This window comes from Chiloscyllium plagiosum, unplaced genomic scaffold, assembly GCF_037043375.1.
Source record: "Chiloscyllium plagiosum isolate Xiang-an unplaced genomic scaffold, Cpla_swu_hap1 HiC_scaffold_13, whole genome shotgun sequence".
Classification (NCBI taxonomy): domain Eukaryota; kingdom Metazoa; phylum Chordata; class Chondrichthyes; order Orectolobiformes; family Hemiscylliidae; genus Chiloscyllium; species Chiloscyllium plagiosum.
In genome coordinates, this window is record NW_028270151.1 from 44,061,296 (window position 1) to 44,079,462 (window position 18,167).

The 18,167-nt window shown below is 39.1% G+C and overlaps 1 protein-coding gene across 1 annotated transcript in view; it reads left to right on the forward strand.

Annotated features, from left to right (window-relative positions):
* Positions 1 to 15,766, forward strand: part of LOC122556378 (putative cation-transporting ATPase 13A4) — a 103,079-nt gene extending 87,313 nt beyond the window's left edge. The window contains exons 26-30 of the mRNA XM_087993959.1: positions 845 to 1,019; positions 6,924 to 7,129; positions 9,332 to 9,420; positions 10,316 to 10,396; positions 13,673 to 15,766. Of these exons, the coding sequence (XP_087850085.1) occupies positions 845 to 1,019; positions 6,924 to 7,129; positions 9,332 to 9,420; positions 10,316 to 10,396; positions 13,673 to 13,927 (806 nt within the window). The 3' untranslated portion in view covers positions 13,928 to 15,766. The remainder of the gene's footprint in view (positions 1 to 844; positions 1,020 to 6,923; positions 7,130 to 9,331; positions 9,421 to 10,315; positions 10,397 to 13,672) is intronic.
* Positions 15,767 to 18,167: the final 2,401 nt, after the last annotated feature.

Sequence of the window (18,167 nt, forward strand, 5' to 3'; positions counted from 1 at the left end):
TTGATCTCAAAAAGCCAAACACTGCCCATGCCACTACTCCCCCAACCCCTCTCTGCCCATGAGCCCCACCTTGTGACAAGAAACCAAAAGTCTCTTCTCTCTTTGCCACTTACCTGAAAGGAATAGCAGATTTTAGTACCTTAAAGCTGCCAGTCTTGACTAGCCAGCAGCGTTTAGTGTTTTGACCTCCAGTGTTGTCAACTCTCAGTGAGCTGATTGGTGGGTTATCAGGTTAGTCATCACTCAACTGGGGCAGCAGGTATGCAACTACCTGACACACTTATCCCCACATAGAAAGACAAAGGGGAAAATCTCCACCAACTACATTGATGTGAGTATCCCATTAGATGCCAACTGAGAATTCAAAACCAATACTTTGGGTTTCACTCACCAGGAATGGCTGCATTAGAGTTTGAATCTTACCTTTCAAATTCAGAGATAGGAATGCTACCATGAAGCCAATAGCTTGCTCCATTTTGGAAGTGACAGAGGAATATGTTCTAACTCGATAAATTCTCAAGAATTCAAATTTGACTTGCTTGCGTCATGAGTCAAAAATGTGTATTCAACAGTGTAATGTGCTCTGAAGACTCTTTGTTCTTTTGTTTTAAAACTATTGAGACCAGTTGAATATCTTGCAGTCCTTTCACTCAATCTCATAATAATAGAAAAACTGTTCAGCCAATTAGAGGTTTTTAATGTTGTTGTGTTGATGGTATGTAATTCTTTATTAAAGACCTCTTTTAGTAATATTTAAAAGAGGTCCATGTGTCTTTCAGCAGGTCCCACATATTGGTGTAAATGAACTGCTAGGAGCTAATTCAAGACTTTGTTTGTATTTCAGTGAGCTTTAATCATGCCTATCCACAGTTGGATCCAAATCAACCCCCTGGTCAGCTTATCTCTCCACCTTTGCTGCTGTCGGTTATTCTTAATGTTATTCTAAGCCTGGTTTTACACGTGTTTGGATTCATAATGGTTCAGCAACAACCTTGGTACACACCCACAGATATATACAGGTACAAAGCTTTAGAATGCATTACAAAGTATTTACAACAAATTTTAGATAAAATAGGAAGAAAGTAACTGAATAGAAGTCTTCTCCCACCTTTTTTTCATATAACCCCCAACATCTTTCTATTCCTTTCTTCATCTGATCCTAATTCAGCTTCCCCTTTACAGACACTGATATTATTTTCCACAAGAATTCCTTCCGAGTTGCACATTCTAAACACCATCTGGGTAAAGATATTACTTTTGAATTTCCCATTTCTTGATGTTTATCTAATTTTGATGGATTGGTTCTGGTCTCACCTGCAAGAAAACATCATTTTCTATCTGTCCATCTGTTTTATCTTTCATTATATTTAAGACTTTTATCCAGTCACCTCTTTCCTTTTCTGGAGATAAGGTCACAGATTTTTTAAATCTTTCCTGATAAAAGTAACCACCCAATTGTGGTGCCATTCTGGAAAACCTTCTTTGTGTCTTCTCCAATGCCTGTAATTTTTTGAATAAGCAACCAAGAACTCTTCACATCATTCCTGGTTTGGTTTAACCTTCGATTTAAAAATGAATAACTGCAACAACTTGGATGATCAATAATCACACTAGATATTAGTTTTGTTAAAAACTCTCACCATTCTAAATTTTATATTAGCTTAACAGCCTTTCCAATGTTTTCACTACTTCAAGAGCCATGAATATTTGTGTTATTTTTACTTTTAATGAAAATAAATTATGATGCAATCCATTGTGAGAGTTATTGCATTTTGGTGTTGCATTTTGTGAAAGCAAATCTTAGCAGGAATTATGCACTTAATAGTAAGGTCATAGGGAGTGTTGCTGAACAAAGAGACCTTGGAGTGCAGGTTCTGGAGTACAGGAGTTGGGAGATCATGTTGTGGCTGTACAGGACATTGGTTAGGCCACTTCAGGAATATTGCATGCAACTCTGGTTTCCTTCCTATCAGAAGGATGTTATCAAACTTGATAGGATTCAGAAAAGATTCACAAGGATGTTGCCAGGGTTGGAGGATTTGAGCTATTGGGAGAGGTTGAATAGGCTGGGCCTGTTTTCCCTGGAGTGTTGGAGGCTGAGGGGTGATCTTATTGAAGTTTATGAAATCATAAAGGACATGGATAGGACAAGTAGACAAAGTCTTTTCCCTGGGGTTGGGGGATTCCAGAACTAGAGAGCATAGCTTTAGAGTGAGACGGGAAAGATATAAAAAAGAGACCTAAGGGGCACCTTTTTCACGCCGAGGGTAGTGCTGGTATGGAATGAGCTGCCAGAGAAAGTGGCGGAAGCTGGTACAATTGCAACATTTAAAAGACACCTGGATGGGTATATGAATAGGAAGGATTTAAAGGGATATGGATCAAGTGCTGCAAATAGGACTAGATTAGGTTGGGATATCTGGTCAGCATGGACAAGTTGAACCAAAGGGTTTGTTTTCATGCTGTCTGTCTCTATGACTCTATTTTGGCACAAAGTTATGTTTAAAATATTGCTCCAGAACTATTATAAAACATTGAATAATCACTCGATCACCTGCTTAATCAGGTGACAGGATAACATCTCAAAAAAGAAATTATCAGCAAAAAAAGAAAAAATGCATTCTTTAATCAATTATTAATGAAGGAAACTGATTTTATTAGTTCATGATTCTTATTGATATCTTCAACTATTTTAATCTAAAGTTTTGATTCAGACTGGAATTTTTCATCTTCCCTTTCTGTTCATAATCAGTGTGTTAAATTCTGTACTTGAATAAATCTGGATAACGATAATTAGAAACTAAACTAAAGTAAAGAATAAGCGATACATTCTAAACTTCACTTAGGTTTTGGTTGTTCCATTAAAAACAATCAAGCAGTGTGTAAAACTAACTGTAGGTTCATTTGAGCCCGTATCGTGCTGCTAATCAAATTCATATATTCTATATTTCTCAACTTATTTTTGCACACCTTCTGCAAAAATTCTTTTTATTCTGGTCTGAAATAATTTTTGAATGCTTGTCCACTAGTATTCCATTTAGAGGAATGTGTGAGCATGGTTCATCTTTGTGATTGCTAATGTATACAGGGTAGGAAAGACTATCAGCTGATTTCATGGCCATCAGTCAGCCATTCCGATTCCCCTCCTAAAAAGGGCAAGAGAACTGTGAATTGTAAACAAATCATGATTTTTTTGTTTTAAAAAATCTTTTCCATCTCTACATGTTAAGAAATTTCTATAAGCTTCCAGGTTCACACATTATTTTACAGAACAATTGACTCTTACCCTATTAAGCAGTAATAATCAAGATATCAAGTCTGGCTATAGCTCAGAACTCTCAGGCCAAGAATCATCATGCTGACCTTATTTCATCTTCTCCAGTATTATATTGTCCTTTCTAAATTTGAAGGATAGGAAATAAATAAGGTCATACCAAAGTCTTATATAAGGAGAAAATGAGGACTGTAGATGCTGGAGATCAGAGTAGACAGCACAGCAGGTCAGGCAGCATCCGAGGAGCAGGAGAATTGATGTTTTGGGCATAAGCCCTTCATCAGGAATGAGACTTGTGGGCTGGAGAGCTGAGAGATAAATGGGAGTGGCGGTGGGGCTGGGGGGAAGGTACCTAATAATGTGATACGTGGATGAAGTTGGGGGAGAAGGTGATAGGTTGGAGAGGAGGGTGGAGCAGATAGATGGGAAAGGTGATTGACAGGTCAGGAGGGGGGTGCCGAGTTGGAGGCTTGGGACTGGGATAATGTGCGGGGAGGGGAAATGAGGAAACTGGTGAAATCCATATTGATCCTGTGTGGGTTGCAGGATCCCAATGTGGAATATGAGGCGTTCTTCCTCCAAGTGTCAGGTGGTAAGGGTTTGGCAATGGAGGAGGCCCAGGACCTGCATGTCCTTGGTGGAGTGGGAGGGAGAGTTGAAGTGTTCAGCCACGGGGTGGTGGCGTTGGTTGGTGCTTGTGTCCCAGAGATATTCTCTGAAATTATCTGCAAGTTGGCATTCTGTCTCTCCAATGAGAGGAGACCACATCAAGTGCAACAGATACTGTGGATAACATTGGTGAAGGTACAGATAAATTTCTGTTGGATGTGAAAGGATCTTTTAAGGCCTTGGACGGAGGTGAGAGGAGAGGTGTGGGCACAGGGTTTGTACATCCTGCGGTGGTAGGGAAAGGTGCCGGGAGTGTGGTGTGGACTGGTGGGGGACGTGGACCTGACGAGGGAGTTGCAGAGGGAATGGTCTCTCCGGAGTGCTGATAGAGTGGGGAGGGAAATAGATCTCTGGTGGTGGGGTCTGTTTGTAAGTGGCGGAAATGGCAGAGGGTGATGCGATGTATACAGAGGTTGGTAGGGTGGAAGGTGAGGACCAGTGGTTCTGTCCTTGCTGTGTTGGGAAGGAGGGGTTCAAGGGAGTAGGTGTGGGAAGTGGAGGAGATATACTGGAGGGCATCGTCAACCATGCAGAAAGGGAAATTGTGATCTTGGAAGAAGGAGGCCATATGGGATTTTCTCAGGTGGAATTGGTCATCCTGGGAACAGATGTGGCAGAGGCAGAGGAATTGAGAATAAGGGATGGCATTTTTACAGGAGGTAGTGTGGAAGGATGTGTAGTATAGGTAGCTGTGGGAGTTGGTGGACTTGTAGTAGATATCTATGGTTAGTCGGTCGTTGGAGATGGAGAGGTCCAGGAAGAAGAGGGAAGTGTCTGAGATTGTCCAGGTGAATTTGAGGTCAAGGTGAAAGGTGTTAGTGAAGTTAATGAAATGTTCAACTTCTTCATAGGAGCATGAGGTGGCACCAATACAGTCATCGAAGTAGCAGATGAACAAGTAGGATGTGGTGCTAGTGTCACTGTGGAAAATGTACTGTTCCACGTACCCAACAAAGAAGCAGACATAGCTGGGGACTATGGGGTGTCCATGGCTACTTCTTTGGTTTAGAGAAAGTGTGAGGATTGGAAGGAGACGTTGTTAAGGGTGAGGACCAGTTCAACCAGGCGGATGAGGGTGTCAGTGAAAGGGCACTGCTTGGGACGACGTGAGGGGAAGAAATGGAGAGTTTGGAGGCCTTTGTCATGGTGGATGGATGTGTACAGTGACTGGATGTCCATGTTGAAGATGAGGCATTGGGGCTGGGGAAATGAAAGTCTTGGAGAAGGTGAAGGGTGTTGGTGGTATCCCAAAATTAAGTGGAGATTTCCTGGACTAAGGGGGACAGGACTGTATCAAGGTATGCAGTGATATGTTGAGTGGGACAAGAGCACTCAAGGCTGAGACAATGGGTCAACCGGGGATGTCAGGTTTGTGAATTTGTGTGAGGTTCATGGACAATGAAATTGGAGGCTGTGCGTGGGAGATCCCCAGACGTGATGAGGTTGAGGATGGTCTGGGAAGTGATGGTTTGGTGATGGGAGGTGAGATCGTGGTCGAAGGGGCAGTAGGAGGGGGTGTCTGTGAGTTGGTGCCTGGCTTCAGCATTGTAGAGGTCAGTGCACCAAACTACCACTGTGCCTCTCTTGTCTGCGGGTTTGGTAGTGAGGTTGGGATTACAGTGGAGGGAGTGGAAGCTTTCACATTGCAAGGTCAGGTGGTTGGAGTGGGTGAGGGAGGTGGACAGGTTGAGGCAGTCGATGTCACAGTGGCAGTTTGAGATTAAGAGATTGATGGTGGTTAACAGGCCAGTAGTGGATGTCTAGGTAGATGGGGTGTGTTGGAAGTGAGAGAAGGGTTCCCACAAGCCACTAGTTCAAAATCTAATATAATTTTTTTAATATATAAACATATATACACATTACATCACACCTTGTAATCATGGTCCTTGAGATTTGTTGTGTCTTGGTCAGACAATATAGCCCTAATGGCGATAATGGCTTCTTCACACTGAGATTGGTGTTTGAAGGAATGGATTGTGGTCACTTCCAAAACATTCTCCCTTGCATTCATCTGTAATTAACAACAATTCATGCAATTCATGGTGCATTCTATGCCTTTATTTTAAGTATCTAGATATATAATTTCTCACATTTCTACATCGAAGCAGATTTGCTCCACAAAGTGTATCCACTCCCCCGAACTATTCATCTCAACTTTCAATCTATTTTCTGTTTTGAGTGACTGCCACATATTTTGGTGTCATCAGGAAATGTGGTTATTGTGCTGCCTCCAAACTCTTTCCTATTAGAACATTATGAAAAAACTGAGACTATTTGAACATTTCATTAATTAATTGCACTATAACTCATCAAAATCTCCATTTCCATCATCCTTTTCTAAAAATAACTTATTTATTTCATTTTCTGCACTATTAGTTTTGCACAATGCATCAGGTGACACTCTATTAAATCCTTGAGGAAATGCAAGAGCTGATATCCACTCATATAATTTCCACTCCCATCAGCTCTTCAAAACATTGCATTAGGATGGTGAAATGTTTCTTTGCTTTCTCAAGCTTTGTGAATATCATTTATATTATAGATCTGCTAATTATTTGTTTACACCATCTGTAAGGATGCTTTCTGTTAAATTCCCCAACATGGAGATTAAACTAATTGTGGCTAATTTTAACTGTATTCGGTGCAAAACATTAGTAATTAAGAAATAACAGCCTACAATTTTATTTTCCCAGGATTTGAGTTAAATGCATTTTTCAATAATAAAACCAATTGTTCTTAGACACTAACCATATCTTACTGCACTATTGGTAATCTATTGTAAAGCATCATACAAAAAATTCTTTTGTATGTCAAAATGAATTAAGTCAGGCCATTTTGCTTTCTCTATCTACATTAATGGTTGTAGGAGCATTAAAAAGGGAGAGGGGAACTTTATATAAAGGATATTTTTCATAAAATGTCAGTCAATAATACAATGAATTTATAATTGTTTAAATTGTTTGATAATTTCTTGTTGTAGAGCTTGTAACCCCACAAATCTAACCAGTGATGGCAAAACCACATCTAACAAGACAACAGACACTATTGCCAGCGCTCTGAGAAATGAAGACAGCTACAAAAGTTATGAGAATACCACTGTGTACCTTTTATCTCTTTTCAACTGTATATCAACAGCGATTGTATTCAGTAAAGGAAAGCCCTATCGCAAACCAATCTATACTAACTGTAAGGAAATTTGTTATTTCAGTTGGCATCAATTAAATTATATTTTACTATGATACTCAGCTAATTATAGATGCATGAAATTAATATTAATTCCTCAGAAATTAATATTAGCATGTGGATCTTCAATAGAAATCCAGATCACTGTAGTTTATGTGCTAATTTATTTTATTTTGATACTCATCTAAACACTAAAGACCACTAAAGGTTATATTGTTTCAACTGGGCAACACAAGATTGCACATTCTCAGGTTTGATATCAACTCTGCTTGGTGAGCCAATCACATCTGGGAAAATAATGAGACACTGTGATTGGCTGCTATACTGTTTGGCTAGGGAGAATAAAATGGTTGAATATTTCTGTCACTCAATACTATTCAGCAACCTCTGCTAGAAAAGTGTATATAGTGACAGGATTAGCATTGGCTTCAGCGTTCTCTTGGTTATGCAATTTTCTGGCATGCAAGAACACATTTTCTAATCAGACTTATTTAAATAGAAGGATAACTGGAACTAATATCCATGATAATGTTGATACAGCTTTTAGGGGCAATGGTCAGCAATCCCCTCTCATTTTGTTGTACTCTTGTCCTGGCTTACTTGTCCTCCAGGGAGATGAAGCAAGCATTTTGCTTGCTCTCCACTTGTTCAACAAAACCTTTCCTTTGCCAACCACAATAAATTAGCCATACTTAGCACTCTCAGCTTCTAGCTCTATTTCTTATGTTAGTAAACCAAGTGTTAATCAGTGGTTTTGCTTGCAGTGTTTCTTCCAAAAACAACCTTTGAACAAGCTGTTGACATTATCCCTATTTGAGATCTCTAACTAGCTGTATCTGTAAGTTTGCTCACCATCTATTGTAAAAGAAAACAAGGCTGTCAAAATATAAAAGGTCATTTCCCTTTTTCTGAAGTTACAGCACATGTTCTTACCTAACTTTGAACTGTCAGCAAATTTAGCTGGAATAGGTGCCTTTCTGAAACCAGTGCCTATGAAGTGACGTGGTGACTTTGTAGTTAGTACTGTTACTACACTGTGCAAGGAACGCAGGTTCAATTCCAGTCTCAGGGGACTGTCTGTGTGAAGTTTGCACATTATCCCCATGTATGCGAGGGGTTCCACTGGGTGCTCCAGTTCTCTCCCACAGTCCAAAGATGTGCAGGTTAGGTGAATTGGCTGTGCTAAATTGCCCATAGTGTCTAGGGATATGCAGGTTAGGTGGATTAGCTATGCAGGGTTACGGGGATAGGTAGGAAGGTGAGTCTGAGTGGAATGTTCTTTGGAGAGTCAGTGTGGACTTGTTGGTCCAAATGGCCTGTTTCCACACTGTAGGAATTCTATGGAATTCTATACTGAGAAAAGGTAATACTTTGTGAAAATGTGGTTAAATAAAGAAAAACAAAATATATCAAGTACAAGTTTTTGAAATCGTTTGATAATTTGTAAGTCAAAATCAGCGCTAGTTCACTCACTCTGTTTTGTTTATGTGATTGAGAGATTTACTGTGGTTCAGTTTAATCTAATATTTCACAAACTCAAAGAACACAGATCTGGTGGTTTATAAAGGCACGAAACACTGATTAAATGGTTTGATTTAAAAAAAAGAACCCACGAGATTTCAAAATTCTTCAGTTCAGCTTATATTGAACTAGAAATGGGAACCGTTCCTATCTTCACCGATGCTGCCAGATTTGCTGTGTTTTCTCTTGCACTTACAGTTTTTTTTTAAATTTCAGATCACCAGCATCTGCAGTATTTTGATCAGGTGGTTTATGTTGTTGATAGAATCCTAAAAACGCTACTCAGTTGCCGACATAGTCCTTATTTGAATCATTTATTTCATAAGGATTCATTAAAAAAAAGTATTGGACATGCATGTGGTCATTTCCCAACTTCAATGAAGAATTGAAAGGACATGTAATGCAGTCCCCTGAAGAATGCTGTTCTCAGAGGATGGCCCATGGTTGCACAGCCTTTGGTTTTCAGTGTGCTCATGATTTTCTATGATGGATCTTGACAAAGGCTATCCTCCACTGAGAGTATTGAATTGATCCTAAAAGGGAGGTAGCTCACTTACCAGCTGGAGCTGGTAAGATCAGATAATGTTAGAATCAGAATCCTGGTTAATCTATTTCTAAACAAGAGAAGCTTATTAATTTGTTAGCGTCTTCATTCCTTGACAATACTTTTCTCATTGATTGCAGATATTTTTATGATTGTCCTTTTGGCTCAGTTTGGAACATGTCTGTATTTCCTTTTTGGCAAACATGAAACTTTATACAATGCTCTAGATGTAAGTATGTAAAATCAACAGATGTGAAATTTTACCTCAGCAGGAATGGAAAATAGATGGTTGCAGATTAGCCATTTGTTTTGCACCTCCAGGAACACTGTATTTCATCACTGTGTGTAAAGTACTTCCTAGTATTTTCATGCATTATATTCTTCTATAATATAGAGAAATTTGTTCAGAATTGATTTTAAAATATAAAAGTAATTATTTGCAACCTGGGAAAATAACTACATTATTTTCTAGTCCTGTCACAATATAGTTTGTCTTTGAAGTACTTTGTTCATGATGCACTGAGAATGTGGATTGTTGGACCCCACATAAAACATGAGTAGGCCACTTAGTCTCTCAAGTCTTTCCCATCATTCAACAATTGATGGCTGACATGCAACTGAAATCATTATATTTGCTTTTGCCACATAACAGTTTAAAACTTTTCTTAACAAAAAGTAAGCTTAGATCTAAATGAACAATTGATCCAGTATCAATTGTATATCCAAAACTTTGATCACCCTTTATGTGCTGAAAATATGTTGAAAAGTCTTTCTAAGTTTCATCCTTGAAACATTTTGTGCTAAGTTTTATGCTTTGTTCCCTGGTCTGAGGGTCCCCATATAGCTGAAATAATTTATTTCCATCCATACTATCTGTTCCCCTTAAGAACTTGGAAACTTTGATCAGTTAAAACTTTAACAACCTGACTTCTAGGCAATACAACAAATGTAATAAAAATCATAGCGTTTGACAAACAATTTCCACAAATATGCTCAAACTCAGATGATTTGATGCAGAAAATAAAGCTGACTCCACCAATACGTTTATGATAAATTAATGGAATAAAGAGCCAATGAATGTTTTGTTTTATCATTGTAATGTTATATCTCTTTTCTTTTCTCAGCTTGTTTGCACCCCGAGAAGCTGGAGAGTTTACCTTCTAGTTATGGTTCTTGTTCATTTTACTGTCATAATGGCCATTGAGGTAAATAGGGAAACTCTATTGCTTTTGTTTACTTATGCTAGACATATGTATTCATGATATTTATGAAACATCCATAATGTTATTGGAAGTTTATAGCATAGACCATTCTGTCCAACAGATTTGTGTCAGCACTCATGCCTTGAATCACCTACCACCCACTTATTCGAATCTTATCAACATATCATTCTCTTCCTTTTCACTCCCTGTGCTTTACACAATAAGCAATCCCTTGGGATTCAGGATGACTTGCTCCCACTGTAATTCAATGGTTCCTGAAGAAGCTCATAAATTTAAGATACAATCTGCAGGTGGTGCTGGAAGTGTTGAGTACATGAGTTACCTTAACCTTGCCTCTTTGTGTTTCCGGCAAGTCTCATGATGCATTTGGTGCCTGCCAGAATGACCTTGTCCATTTTGCTTGATTACGGATCAAGATACTCCTGGTCTATATGAATGATTGAACTCTTCAGGAATGTTTGAGGACATTCCTAAAGCATTCCACTTTCCTCCAGGAATTGTCCTGTCATGAACATGTTTCAAGTTGAGCAGTTTCTTTTGACCTTTGATATCAGACATGTATATACCATGTCCTGACCAGCAAAGCTTACTTGGAGTCACCAGCACCTTGATGCTGGGTATGTTGGCTTGGGAGAGGACATTGCTGTTTGAGCGATTTTCTTAACACTGTACTTGGAGAATCCTCCAAATGCTAGTGTCTGCAATGCAAGTCTCTGAAACAGATAAACACTTTAAATCCAACAATGCTACAATTACTGCTTGTGTTGGTATGCATTCCCTGTAGTTTTCATGCAGGCCTTCAAGTTCCAATGCACAGCAGAGATTTCCGAAGTCAATGCAATGATCAGTATTCCAATCATCATGCATGGAACATTGGAGTAGCTGCATGCTTGTCCAGCTAAGAGTGAAACATTGGTTGTGGTGGTGGTCTCCATGTGCTTCATACACTTTGGGCAAAGAGATTTTTCCTAATTTCCATAATGGCTTTATTACAAATAATCCAATAAATATGGATTTATTTGGTGATTTCCATATCCTTATGGCACCTAGCCTTGGTGTCTAATAGTGTAAATGTGATTAGGATGTGAAAGACTTTTTTTTAAATCACTCCCTATGCTTTGTCTTTACCAGCAAAACAAATTGCATTCTGTTTAGGCTTTTGTGAAATGTGTTCTTTCAAATCTACTTCTTCCTTTCACTACCAAGCTCCACTGAAATCAGAACCCACTTACTCTAAGACTATTTTTTTCCCCACACTATCCAGAGGTGCTTTCATGCACACCTCAACGGTTATTTTTCCTCCCACCACTCACCCATGTTTTCAATTAATACCCAATTTATTGCAGAGCCTGCTAAGTGCAGTCTACTCTAAGACTAGATATTTTCCTAATCAACTAGTTCAGAGACGTTATTAAAAACCTCCTGGAGCAGGTGTGTTGGTTCAGGGATAGGGACACTACCACTGAGCCACAAGAGGGCCCCCTACTTTTACAGCAGCTGATTGTTTCAGATGTGCATCAGTGAAAGTGGTAGCAATGCATTATTTCTCTAACAACTGAGTGCACAGGAGGCTGTCTCAAAGCAGATTGTTTGCACCAGCTGCAGCACAACTTTAGCTTAATGGAAAATCACATGTTAAAACCTTTATAATGTTCTAAGAAACCATTTCCTGTAATTAAAATTTGCAAACTGATAAGAGGGTTGCACGTGAATCAAGAATTTATGTGCAGAGCTACTTATGCGTATGCTAAATTATTTATGTTAACTGTTCACAGAATAAGAAAATTCTTATAACATTGCATTTAAATTGCAGAACCTGAAACAGTCCTATGCTGACTCCACGAATTTTTCCATTATAAATTCCAAAAGTGACTTTTGTTTTGTAAACTGCATGTATAAAACTTGTCAACCTGTAATTGGTCCCTGCCCCAGTGGAGATGCTAGAGTGTCACCAATAGCCACACACTGTAGTTACAGCATGGCAGGTGTTATATATGTTTCCATTGTAATTGTGAATATATAAATTTGAAAGAGGTCCTAAGGACAGAATGGATGACTTTAAAGTTGGACCTGGTTCAAATTGTTACATTGTCACTAACTGCTGAATCTCAAGGCCACAGGCTCCTGTGTGCATTGGCACTTGAGATTAAACAAGACTGTAAAACATAGAAGCAAAAATAGGCCATGCGGCCTTTGACTGTTCACCTCCATTCAGTAGGTTCATGGCTGATCCGATATTCATCAACTCCACTTTCCTGCCTTCTCCTTATTACTCGATCTATCTCAGCCTTGACTATCGTTAATAACATGATGTTGGAGCCCTCTGTGATAAAAAATTCCACAGATTCCCTGCCTTCCATGAAAAGAATTCCTCCTCATCTCTGTTTGAGAAAGGTGACCCCTTACTCTCGAAATTATACCCTCTGGTCCTAGACTCTCCCACAAGAGGAAACAATTTCTCAGTATTTACGATTTCAAATCCCCTCAGACTCCTATATTTTAATAAAGTCGCCTCTCATTCTTCTAAATTTCAATGAGTACAAGCCCAACCTACTCAACCTCTTGTCACAAGAAAATTCCTTTGTGCTCTAGGTCAATCAAGTGAACCTTCTCTGGACTGCCTCCAAAGCCAATATATCTTTCCTTGGATAAGAGGACCAAAACTGTTCACAGTATTGTGGGTGTGATCTAAATAGTACTTTGTTTAGTTTTAGCAAGATCTCCCTAATTTTATCGAGAGTGTGGTGCTAGAAAATCACAGCAGGTCAGGCAGCATCCAAGGAGCAGGAGAATCGATGTTTCGGGCAAAACCCCCGGCTTGTGGGCCGGGGCTTTGAGAGATAAGTGGGGGGGGGGGGAGGTGAGATTGAGGGAAAGGTAGCTGAGAATACGATGGGTAGATGAAGATAGGGGCAGAAGTGATAGGTCAAAGAGGAGGGTGGAGCGGATAGATGGGAAAGGTGATGAACAGATCAAGAGGGTGGTGCCAAGCTTTTGTCCATTTACTTGACCTGTCAATATCGCTCTGCAGATTCTTTATGCCATCTTCACCACATCCCTCCCATTATTTTTTGTGTCATCCACAAATATGGTGATCACACATTCACTTTTTACTTAGGAGATAGTGATATTTTATTTAGATTACAATTGCTGTACATTTTATCAGAAGGATGTGTCACTTAATTCAAAAGAATTTGAACCTGTAGGTTAAATGAAGAAAAAGTAATTAATAAAATAAAGTTGATGTTATTTTAATAGGAAATTCTAATAGAAAATAGATGCCTCAAGGTGTTCCTAACAAAGTGTTGCAAAGTAAAATCTACACAGCGTTACAAGAAGATGCAAAGAATAATAACGAAAGAACCAAACTGGCCTCCTGAAGATGATACAGATTATACAACATCTTGTACCATGGATGAAGCGGCTCTGGAAGCTTATTCTAACATGAACTATGAACATGACAAAGACTCTAAAACAGCCTCAAATGGGTTTGCAAATACTACTTCAAAGTAAATTGAGGAGGGAAGCTGTAAAAAAGATAACATTTAAAATGGTTATTGACACCACTGCAGAAACTTTTAGTTTAAAACTGTAATACCATTCCACCAGGAAACACTTCCAACTGGCTAATGGTTTTTGGTAAACATTTTTAATAATGAAGTACAATAATCAATATGGGATTAATGTAAATGATTTTCAAAGCAATTAACCTAATTTACATGTATACAATCGGAAAATCACCTAAGAACTTTGGACATTGCTCATTTACCCTATGATACGGTACTCTTTGTTTACTGCTATTACTCTTATGTCCTTATTAGAGTGAAAATGCACCTTCAACTTTATTTACAAACTAGGCAATTAAAAGTACCAGTATGCCTGAGCTTCTTGAAAGAATTATTATGTGCTTACAGCTCTCTATTGTTTTTCTGAAACAAGGTTTAAATCTGTCTGGAAGTTGAAGGAACTTTTGCAGATTGGATGGGAGGGCTGAATAAGTCAAGTTTTACTCCCTACTGCAATACTGTCCTACACCATTAATAATCAATAAGCAAATAATCTACATAATTCATTTTCATTGCTTAATCATTTCTGTAACTTGTTATGTCAAACCATACATGTGGGAGCACCCTCATCTAACATTCAGCAGAGTTTTTACTGATTGTAATAAAGAAAGCAGCAGTCCAATCTTCCTCTCAATTTATAACTGCTTGCCTTTCACGGAAAGTTTTGAAAATCTCACCATTATGTACTTGCTTGTGCAGCTTTTCATACAAAAATGATTGGATATGTTTCAATGAGAAAGCAAAATAATCAATTACATTCAGTTGACATAAAAACATAAACAGGGATTTTGGTATCTGTACTTTGGAATGTCTTGAAAAAGGTTATGTAGATGTTTGAATTTGATTGTTTGATCTGGAATCTCATTGGAAATTCATTCTTGCAACATATCCCACTTGCATTGAGATTTTCCCAGATTCCTGTTCATAATAATGAATACAGAACTGAATTAAGAATTCTTGGAATTTTGGACCCTCCATGTCCTATATACAACCACATCTCTGCATCAGTTATATTCCTCCTTCAAGCAAATTGTTCCTTTAATGTCCTGGATCTTCATTCTATGGTGAGCAATTTTAATACACGCTCAAATAATTAAATATTGAATGAAATGCTTGCTCCATTAATAATGACAGAAAGCAAGAGAATTATTGTAAAAGCCCATTAACTTCATGAATATTTCTTTAGGGAAGATAATCTGACATTTTACCTGATCTGGCCTATAGGTCACTCCAGACCCATAGTAATATGGTCAGCTCTGAAACTGTCCCCTGAAGTAGTCACTCAGTTTACCCACATTATATGGACTGTAGCAGTTCAAATATTGCTACCCAATTACTATCAAATGGGAGTTAGGGACGACCAGAAAATGCTGGCCTTGGTATGATGGTCATACTACAAGTAGTTTTTTTTTAAATGTTAAATTATTATTCCCCATGTTTCTAAGTTTCTGCATTGTTGAATGGTTGATAATTTGTAAACTGAGACTACAGCTGTCAGTATTTATGTTGTAACAAATCTGCTGGGTTTATCTTGCTCCCTTTTGCCAGTAACTTTAAATTCTGAAATATTTTGATCCGGTGTTTGTTTGCAGGTCGTCTGCCCAGTGGGGATTTTTACTGGTGGCCCCAGATTTCCACATGGTTCCTTGACATGGCCCCTGTAGTCCCCTTTGTTTACTATTTTAATAATTAATCCTTTGGAATATATGAGTGTAGTTTTTCTGGGCAAAGTGTACAAATCAGAGTTATCTTGAAATGAAAGTAGTCATTTTAAAGAATAAAATCCCTTTGTGTTTTTATATAATTCGCTATTTTTTTCAAGTTCCTGTTCAATTTTCTTCTCTACTACATCTATGTTCACATTTTATTATTGATGAGGGGTTTACAAGATGGAACTATAGATAAGTAAAGTCTTTCAGCACACAGAATAATAACATGGCGGTGTAAACTACATCAGCAGAGAGAGATGGAAATTAATTATTAGCAGTTCACAGGTTGAATTTGATCTGATAATGAAAACTATTTGATTACACTTTGTTTTAAATCTAATGATTCCATTTGATGAACGATGCAGTGATTGGTGGGGTTGGTAATTTGGGTGAAGCAATGATTAATCTTTATTATAAACCTCTGAAATATGTTGGTTTCAAATTATCCTGGTTAACTTAATTTAATCCTAATTATTGAAAGGACGCAGTGAAATATATCTGGGCAAACTCAATTCAGCTTCCAATCAAAATATTCAAATGCTAGTCAGACTAGAAATGAAAGAATAGGCAGGATGAATGAGTGGCTTGAGAGATGGTGCCGGGGGGGGGGGGGGGGGGGTTTGGGGGGAGTGGGGGTAGAGGGGGAAGGGATGGTGGGGGTTCAGATTTTTGGAACATTGGGACCAGTTCTGGGGGAGGTGTGACTATTACAAATCAGATGGTCTACACCTGGGCAGGACTGGAGCCAATTTCCTTGGGATGCTTTTGTTAATGCTATTGGGGAGGGTTTAAACTAATGTAGTAGGGGGATGGGAACCAAATGTGGAGGCTAGTGGACAGTAAGGAAGTAGTAACTAAAGCCTGTAAGGAAATAGATAATGCAGTCAGTGTGACTAAGGGGAAGAGTAGGCAGGGAACAGATGATGAATGCAAAGGGACAGGTGGTCTGTGGTGCATTTGCTTTAATGCAGGAAGTGTAGTAGGTAAGGCAGATGAACTTAGGGCTTGGATTAGTACCTGGGAGTATGATATTATTGTTATTACTGAGACTTGGTTGAGGGAAGGGCAAGATTGACAACTAAATATCCCAGGATATAGATGCTTCAGGCAGGATAGAGAGGGAGATAAAGGAGTGGAGGAGTTGCACTACTAGTCAGAGAGGATGTCACAGCTGTGCTGAAGGAGGGCACTATGGATGACTCGAGCAGTGAGGCAATATGGGCAGAGCTCTGAAAGGAAGGGTGTGGTAACAATGTTGGGACTGTACGACAGGTCTCCCAACAGCGAGCGTGATATAGAGGTACAAATATGTAGACAGATTATGGAAAGACGTAGGAGCAACAGGGTGGTAGTGATGGGAGTTTTTAATTTTCCCAACGTTGACTGGCTTTTACTTAGTGTCAGTGGTTTAGATGGAGCAGACTTTGTAAGGAGCATCCAAGAGGGTTTTATAGAGCAGTATAAATAGTCCAACTCTGGAAGGGGCCATACTGGATCTGGTGTTTGGGAATGAGCCTAGCCAGTTGGTTAAAGTTTCAGTAGGGGATTACTTTGGGAATAATGATCACTATTCCGTAAGTTTTCGAATACTCATGGACAAAGACAAGAGTGGTCCTAAAGGAAGACTGCGAAATTGAGGGAAGACCAACTATAGCAAAATTCAGCAGGAGCTGGGGAACATGGATTGGGAACAGTTGTTTGAGGGTAAATCGATATTTGATATATGGGAGGCATTCAAAGAGAGGTTGATTAGAATGCAGGACAGACATGTCCCTGTGAAAATGAGGGATAGGGAATCATGGATGGCAGGTGAAATTGTGAGACCGGCTAAGAGGAAAAAGGAAGCATTCATTAGGCTGAGGCGACTGAAAATAGACAAAGCTTTGGAAAAATATCAGGGAAGTAGGACTAATCTGAAACAAGGAATTAGGAGGGGTAAAAGGGGTCAAGAAATATCTTTAGCAAATAGGATTAAGGAAAGTCCCAGAGCCTTTTATTCATATATAAGGAGCAAGAGGATAACTAGAGAAATGGTTGGCCCACTCAAGGACAAAGGAAGAAAGTTATGTGTGGAGTCAGAGAAAATGGGTGAGATTCTTAATAAATATTTTGTGTTTGTATTCACCGAAGAGAGGGCATGACGGATGTTGAAGTTAAGGATATGTTTGATTATTCTAGGTCAAGTTGGCAAAAGGAGGGAGGAAATGTTGGCTACTCTAAAAGGCATGAAGGTGGACAAGTCCCCAGGTCCAGATTAGAGTGGTGCTGGAAAAGCACAGCAGGTCAGGCAGCATCTGAGGAGCAGGAAAATCGACATTTCGGGCAAAAGCCCTTCATCAGGAATGAGGCAGGGAGCCTCTGGGTGGAGAGAGATAAATGGGAGGGGGATGGGGATGGTGAGAAGGTAAACAAGAGTACAATAGGTGGATGGAGGTGGGAGGGGATGAAGGTGATAGGTTGGAGAGGAGTGTGGAGCAG